At 58.2% G+C, this 7852-nt stretch overlaps 1 protein-coding gene across 1 annotated transcript; it reads left to right on the forward strand.

Moving 5' to 3' along the window:
* Positions 1 to 1394: 1394 nt before the first annotated feature.
* Positions 1395 to 7790, forward strand: LOC102068536 (ras-related and estrogen-regulated growth inhibitor-like). The gene is made up of 4 exons (XM_005494803.4): positions 1395 to 1600; positions 5103 to 5159; positions 5787 to 5860; positions 6512 to 7790. Exons 1-4 carry the CDS (start codon positions 1504 to 1506, stop codon positions 6998 to 7000), a joined length of 717 nt encoding a protein of 238 aa, XP_005494860.1. The 5' UTR covers positions 1395 to 1503; the 3' UTR covers positions 7001 to 7790.
* Positions 7791 to 7852: the final 62 nt, after the last annotated feature.

Raw genomic sequence — 7852 nt, forward strand, 5'->3', positions numbered from 1 at the left:
GGCTAAAAATAGGGAAGGAATGTAAAGGAGATTTCTTTTTCTTGACACCCCCCGTTCCCCAGCTGGGAATCAGCTTTTGTCCCAAAATCTGTTTATTGCCTCACTGTTGTTTTCTGGGCCCCAGATGTAGCCATGAGCCTGATTTTTGCCTTTGGAGAAGCCAGAGCAGGGCTGTTTCCAGGGGCTGATGCACAAGGAAGACACACGTGATGGCAAGATGGTTTTCTGGGAGAGGTCTGCTGGCTCTCCATGACAGTCTCTGTGCTATCCAGGGGCCTCCCTCCAGCCCTGATCCCGCTGGCAGCAGCTGTGATCCCGATAACCCTGGGGCTGGTTGAGTGCTGCTGTCCCTGTGGGCACCAGGACGTTCCCTTTGGACACCTGATAGGGGCTATAAATACCAGGTGGGTTCATATTCCCTCAAGCAGCGAGTGAGCTGTGCCAAGTCACCCCAGATGGCCAGGCTGAGAGATCCCTGTGCCAGAGAAGTGACTGCAGCCTTTGGAAAAGGGGCTGAGTCCCTGATGTGGGTGTTTGAGGGCTCCACATCCTTGGCCAGGTCCCTTCTCCCAGCTCCTTTTTTTGCAGCACTGGTGTCACCTGGGATCTGCATCCCATGGATCAGAAGCGTTCTGGGCTCTGATGGAGAGAGTCAAGATGCTCTAAAGGTGTTGCCAGGCTTGTCCCTTGTTCCCAGGATGCCCAAGGCACATCCATGCCAGCTCCAGGTACTGCTCTGAGCTGTTACACATTCCCTGCACAGCTGGGTATCCCCTCACGCTGCTGCTTAACAACCTGGTGCTGCTGCTGCCCCAAAACACACAAACTTCAGTTCCAGACCTGGTGTGGAGTCCTTGCTCTTGGATATCCATGGGGATTTAGTGGCTGGTTCGTGGTGAGCCAGGATTCACTCCTCATCCTGCTCGTGGGACAGGGGGCATGGCCAGGGCTGTCAGATCCTCTTGTCCTTACTAACTTGTCTGGTGCACAAACATGGAGACAATTATCATTTCAGGCGGTGGTTTGGGGCAGGCAGCACCCTCCCTGTGTTGCTCTGGCTGGAGGTGTTGCACCACTTCCCTCTTTCCTCACTCTTACAGACCCAGGGAATGCCAGGAAGGTTTGGGATGGAAGGGACCTCACAGCCCATTCAGTGCCGCCTCCTGCCATGCACAGGGACGCCTTCCACAGCCCAGGTGGCTCCGAGCCCCGTCCAGCCGTGCCTTTGCCCCTTTGCGGGGAGCACCTTTCCCTGGCCGGGAAGCGCTGCTGCGTGCGGGGAAACTGAGGCACAACTCCCGAACCGCCTCCGGGACGGGATGACGACCGCCTTTGCTGGCCAGGGAGGAGGAGGAGGAGGAGGAGGAGGAGGAGGAGGAGGAGGGCACCAGCCGGGCCCGCCCGGGGCTGAGCCCAGCCCGGCCCCCGGGGCGGAGCTGCCGGAGCAGCGCCCGGCGGAGCGGGGAGCGGCGGATCCCGGGGCAGCCCCGGCCCGGCTCCGGGATGAGCTTCCCGCGGCCCCTGCGCCGCTCCGTGAGCCTCAGCCCGGCCCGCACCCTGCGCCTCGTCGTGCTGGGACAGAGTGCCGTGGGCAAGACAGGTAGGACGGGGCTCCCCGGAATCCCCTCGGTGTCCCCCGCATCCCTCTGGCATCCCCCAGCACCTCTCTGGCACCTTCCTGCATCCCTCTGCTATGCCCTGGCACCCCTCTGGCATCCCCCCCGCTATTCTCCCTCCCGCCCAGTGGGACCAACCTTCCCATGTCCCTTTGGAACGAGGGACATTGTCCCGGTGCCCCCCCAGCCCGTGGCGTTTAAGGGCACTGAGTTTCCTTCCCCTGGAGTTTCCCACATGGACACTTCGCACCGTTTCCCTTGCCCGAGGGGTGCCCGGCTGCGTGGACATCACTGTCCGGGAGAACTTTGCTAAAAGCCGGGATTGGGTTTTCCCGGCTGTGAGGAGCTGGCTGCTCATTCCCAGCGCCCGCAGCAGCTATGCGGAGCCTCCTCCGCAGCACCGGGCTGTTTTCCCTCAGGAAAACTCCCTTCCCCTGTGCCTCGTTCAGCGCTTTCCGTCTGTGCCTGCTGAGCTGGGGGTTTGGGATGCTGTGCTGGGAGCACCTCAGCCCCCTCCTTACCCCCTTCCTTCCTGGGGATCATCCTTCCCTGCTTCCTGCTCCTCCATCCCGAGCTGTGAGCACTCAAAGGGGGCAAAAGTGTCCTCAGTAGCACTTGGAGTGCCAGGACTAGGGTCAGAGGCAGGGAAAGATGTGGATCTACATTGCAGTGATCCATGATCCATGCAAAGCCTGGTATGATGCCGTGCCCTTGGGGACAGGGAAAGTCCTGCCCCTCTGGAAAAGGGAAGGCACGGTGGCTGGTGGCTGTGGCACCTGTGCTGGGCTGTTGGAGCCGCTGGAATTGTGTTTCTATGGACAGCAACCGGCATTCATGAAAAATCCTCGTTCCCTGATTAAACTGAAGGCAGCAGCTCCCAGCTCTCCCTGAGCAAGGCTGGAGCACGGGATGGGGCTCAGCTCCAGGGTTCCCAGAGCCTGGGGGAGTCCCTGGAGATGTTGGGCCCGATGGAGCAGATGGATTTCTGGGGTGTACGAAGCCCTTGGCTCGCCCCCACCCCAAACACGTGTGTCTCCCTGCTGCTGGCCATCCCACCTGGCACACAGCAGAATCCTGGCAGCTTTGGGCCCCTCCTGCAGGCAGGTGTGGGGGTTTTGTGCCTCTTCCTTAGGGTGGGATCGTGCTAAGGGTCTTTAAAAGTTCCTCTAGTTCAGGTCGGCTGTCAGCGTGTGTGACAGGGGGACAGTGACACAGGCCATGGAGTGAGGGCCCAGGGGGGTAATCAATCCATGCCTCATGCAGAGGAGAGCTGGAGCGTGCCAGGAACAGGGAGCAGCCCCTGGGAATGGCAGGCACGCAGCCCCCTGAGTGTGTCCCTCCCCATCTGTGTCCCCTGGGCGCTGTTCTACACATCCTCCCCTGCCAGGGGACATTGTGTCACCTTCCACGGGGGCTGTACCCCAGCTGCTGGGTCCTGCTGCCTGCCAGCCCCTGCGCTGGGGATGAGGACACCTGTCTTGCTGTCCCTGCCCAGCTGGCTGGTGACATCCCAGGTGACGAATGGAGTGTGGGAGAGGTAAGGAAGGAGCAAGGGCAGCAGCATCATTGCTTCAGCTCCTGTGGGGAGGGCATGGGAGCTGTGTCCCCAAGGTGGAGGTGGCATCTCTCCTGGGCAGGGTGTGAAGCAGGGCAGGCTGAAGGTGGATTTCATCCCTGAGCTGCCAAGCTCCCATCCTGGCAGGGCTCCACTCATCCCCAGGATGACCATGGGATACAGAGCCAGGCTGGGAGAGTTGAGGGGTGGGAACAACCAAAGGGCAAATCCCATGTGAGCAGCTGCAAAAGGGAAGGATAACCCTTGATTCTCAGCAGGAGTTTGGGGGTTTTTGGAGCAGTTTGGAAGCCTTCAGGATCTGGAGACCCGAGGTCCCAGACCCTCCGAGCAGGGGTGGGTTTGGGTGCAGCCGTGTGGTTTAAGGACCTGGGCTGTGTGAGTCAGCAGCGGGGGCTGGAAATCCATCCCAGCTGGGGCTTGTGCTCTCCTCTGCTGCTGCTGCCCAGCGTAAACTCTGCCATAATCCAGAGCAGAGCTCTGCCTGCAGCACGTGGAGTGAAGATGGATCGGTGCTGGGGCCGTTCCACAGCAGCACAAACAGGGCAGCACGTGGGCACACGCCTGGTGCTATCCCGAGGTGCCAGCCTGACTACGTGGCAGGTAAATCACCCCGTGAGCCCCCACCCCACATTTAAGGCACAATTAACCCTTTCAGCTCCAAGGAAAGCCCTTCCCGAGGTGACTGATGGGGAGGATGGGGAGAAAAAGCTCCTTATAAGGCTGGGTGGCCACGGCCGCTCCGCCTGCGGCCGCTTCCCCCACTGGCAGCTCCCCTCGTGTTCCTGTGCTCCAGCCAATTTTTAATCAATCTAATTGGCTCCCCTTCTCATCCCACACCATGTGCTCCAGCTTTGGGTGGCTGCCTGACATATGACACACAATCAGGTGCTTTCTAGAGACCGAGCCTGCCTCGTCCCGCTCCCCCCTGATAACTCCATTGCCTCTTTGAAGGTGCCTGTAGGTGCCTCCTGCAGGATGCCTGGTTATCTCCTCAGAGCAGTTTGGCTAAATTACCTGCTTTTTTCTTCAAATCCCTTCCCTGCTGTGCAGGTTTCAAACCCAGAGACAGACGGGGGGGTTGAGAGGATGGTGATGCCCCCAAAGAGGAGCCAAGCAGGTGTGAGAGGCAGAAGTTCCTGCATCCCTCTTTCCCTTTCTGTGGTTTGTTAGGCCTGGCCCATGTGGGGTGCCACATTCCTGGGATAAACACACAGATCTTGGTTGGCTTGGTGTGGGTCTATGAGGGCAGGACACCAGCAACATCTGCTGGTGGGCAGGTGGGACAAACTGACCCTGAGTTGCAGAGCTCCAAGTCTTGCTCCAGCTTGGTGTTGGCTTTTCATTTCCCCTTTTGATTCTGGTGAGGTTTATCCTCCTGTCACACTCCTGCTCTGTTTTCCCTTCCTCCTGTCCCTCCTGGCTCTGTGCTCCTGCCTAGCTCTTTTGGGGTTTTTTCCCCCCATTTTTTCCCCCCGTTCCACTAATTTCACTTTCCACTCCTGTTGCCTTTCCAAACCAGCTCTCAGCCTCTCCAGCACCTTTCACTCCCATCTCCATTATCATCATTAACACCTTGAAGGGCTCAAGCACCACTTCTCTCTCCACTCCTGCACTCTCTTCACCCTCCCAACCATGCCTTTGTCCAGAAATTCCCTCTCCAGGCATCAGCACTGCATTTCCAAAGCAGCTTCCTGGAAAATATGTTAGGACCAAAGGCGCCAGGGAGGGTTTTGCCAGTGATTTGGGCTTTGCCTTGCTGGGCTCTGGTGCAGGGAGATGTGTAATCAGATGAGGGGGTTTAATTGCTTGAGCTGTGGCTGCTCCTGCTGCTCCTTTGCCCTTGCAAGGAGGAAAGATTAGCCCAGAGCACAGACAACTCCAACGGGGTTCATTGTGTTTCTTTTTTCCAGCGCTGACCGTACGATTCATCACCAGGAGATTCATTGGAGACTATGACCCAACCCTAGGTAGGAAAACTCCTTTTCCTTGGGGCTGTCACCATGGCAGAAACAACTCTGACCCCAAATTCACCATATTCCCTCTTCTTCCTCCTCAACCAGGCAGGCAGCTCATGGACATCCTGACACCTCCCTGGGTCCTGCATGCCTTTTTCCCTTTCTGGTGTTATTTAGGCAAAATCTGTTGGAATGAGCCTTTGGATTGCACAGGCTCAGTCAAGGGGTAGTGGAATCATGTAGCATCATAGGATCACAGAATCATTTAGGTTGGCCAAGACCTCTGAGAGTCCAGCCATCAAACCAGTAGTTCCTGCTCAGTTCCTGGAATTCCTTCCCAATCTGCTGGGGGGTGGCTTTTAAATGACAGGAGGCATCTAAGCCCCTGGAGCCTGTGCTCTCCTGAATTCTAGGATTTTGGGGTTTTTTGTTCTGCATTTGGGTTGTTTTTTCACCACTGAAGCCATGTCCCGGCTGGAATGTCCCAGAAATATCCCCTCCTCCCTCTCTCCTGTGGAGCCCCTCTCCCTCCCTTGTTGCTCCCACACTTTGGTCACTGCTGCCCCCTCGGCCACCCACCCAGGTGACCGAAGCCACCTGGGGGCTCTCTCACACACCTTCCCTGTGTCTCCTGCCCAGAAATGATCTACAGGCACGTGGCTGTCATCGACGGGGAGATGGTGCACTTTGAGATCCTCGACACAGCCGGACAGGTGAGCTCAGCCGGGAAAGCAACACGGAGCAGAGCAGCCTGCCAGGGAAGGCCACCCCACTTCTTGCACTGGCCTAATTCCTGTGTCTGGAACATCATAGTGGTTATCTCAGGAAAAGGGTGGTGAATTTATGTATAACCTCAGTTATATTACAGTGTAATATATTATTAATATATTACAGAGTAATATATTCCTACATTCCCATTCCTTTCAGATAAATATTCCCCCATTCCCATGCAGGGCATAGCTGTGCTTGCTGTGCCAGTGGAGCATCCTGGCACCTCAAGGGAGCACTGATTCCCCCAATATCCATGCCAGGACAGGGCTGATGGCTGTCCCCACCTGCCACACTGCCTAAGCCATCCCATCCCTTCCCTGGCTGCTGTCCCTTTTCCCTCCCACAGCTCCAGAGGTGTTTCCTGGTGTGTCTATTCAAGGGGTTTTACTTCAAGGGAATTATATTCCATTTCTCTTCATACACCCACATTCTCCTGTAGGCGGGAGGGGGAATGAGCCCCACCAAAGACCTGGGCAGGGAAAGCAAATTTGGGGCTGCTCCTTCTTAGCCTCCATGGGGACGGCACCGCGGGGTTGCATCCATCAGCGACAGCATTCCAGCGGTGCTGAGGGAGCCCGTGTGTGCCCCGGCAGGAGGAGGACTCGCTGCAGATCGAGGAGAAGATCAAGTGGGGCGATGGCTTTGCCGTGGTGTACTCGGTGACCGACCGCTGCAGCTTCGACGAGGTGATGCGCCTCTGCTTCCTCATCAACCACCTGCACGCCAGCCCCAAGCGCAGCGGCGGCGCCGCCGAGCAGCCCCCCGTGGTCATCGTGGGCAACAAGAAGGACCTGCAGTTCGACAGGATGGTGTCCACCGAGGACGGGGAGAACCTCTCCAAAGCCCTCAAGATTCCCTTCTACGAGATCTCCACGCGGGACAGCTACGAGGAGCCGGTGGCGGTGTTCAGCAGCCTCTACCAGGAGCTGCTCAGGCAGGGCCACTTCTCCCCGGGCTCCTTCAAGAGGAGGACAGTGTCCAAGCTCATGGAGAAGATCCCCAAAATGCAGGCCAGCTCCAGCCTGAACTCGGCGGGCAGGAGCCTCAGCTTTAACTCCTTCAGGGACTACATCCCCGAGTGAGCGCCGGCTCAGCCCGGGATGGGGGCGGCTGCTGGGGCTGTGCCGGCTCTGCAGGGCAAGGGCAGAACTGCAGAGGGTGGCACCGGGCTACAAAAGCCTCTGGGTTCTTCTAACAGGGGGCTTTGTGCCAGCTGGGAAGGTTTTCTCCATCCATCTGATCCCTTTGTTCCCTCCTCCCCCTCTGGCATGGCTGGGGTGACTCCGTGGTGTTGGGACAGCCCTTGGAGGGAGGCTCAGCCCTGTTTTGGTGGGGCTCAGAACCAGCACAGGCACGTCTGGGGGGGTTTTCCCCTCCCCTGAGCTGGCTGGGGGTATCTGCACCCCAAATCCAGCACCCACCATGCTGGGTGACCACGAGGGCAGGGCTGGCTCCCAGGCTGGCATCAGCCATTCCCTGGGGATGGAGTCTACTTCCTCAGCGTGGCTGGTGAGTAAAACCCCTGGATCCTCCAGCCCTTCCAGCCCATCCAGGCTGTGCTCAGCAGCATGGACACAATGGAGCCGATTCCAGAAGCTGCTTGCAGGTCCCCCTCTGTCTGCTCATCAGCTGCCCTGTTCCCAGAGGGAAAACCACCACCCTGTTTTGCACAGGGATGGGGCAGAAAGGTGTGGGAAGGAGCCAGGCTCGTGGCTCATGTTCCTCCCCTCCCTCTGGGTGTTGGGGCTGTGTGGCTACTCGGGGTGGCTGTGCTGGGCCCCTGTGGTGTGACTCCCCTGTCCCCTCTGTTGTGACCCTCCCCATTGTCTGCTGCCGTGTCCTGTGACAATAAAAACTGAGTTCCCAACCGCCTGTGGCACTCCCAGGATAGGTTATTTCAGGGAGCTTAAGGAAAGGAGTACATGGTTTAGGAT

The sequence above is a fragment of the Zonotrichia albicollis genome, chromosome 6 (assembly GCF_047830755.1).
Source record: "Zonotrichia albicollis isolate bZonAlb1 chromosome 6, bZonAlb1.hap1, whole genome shotgun sequence".
NCBI classification, from domain to species: Eukaryota; Metazoa; Chordata; class Aves; order Passeriformes; family Passerellidae; genus Zonotrichia; species Zonotrichia albicollis.

Coding starts and splice junctions, on each gene's coding strand:
- LOC102068536 (XM_005494803.4), top strand. CDS start 1,504: ATGAGCTTCCCGCGGCCCCTGCGCCGCTCCGTGAGCCTCAGCCCGGCC. Junction 1,601..5,102: donor GAGTGCCGTGGGCAAGACAG/GTAGGACGGGGC, acceptor TCTTTTTTCCAG/CGCTGACCGTACGATTCATC. Junction 5,160..5,786: donor AGACTATGACCCAACCCTAG/GTAGGAAAACTC, acceptor TCTCCTGCCCAG/AAATGATCTACAGGCACGTG.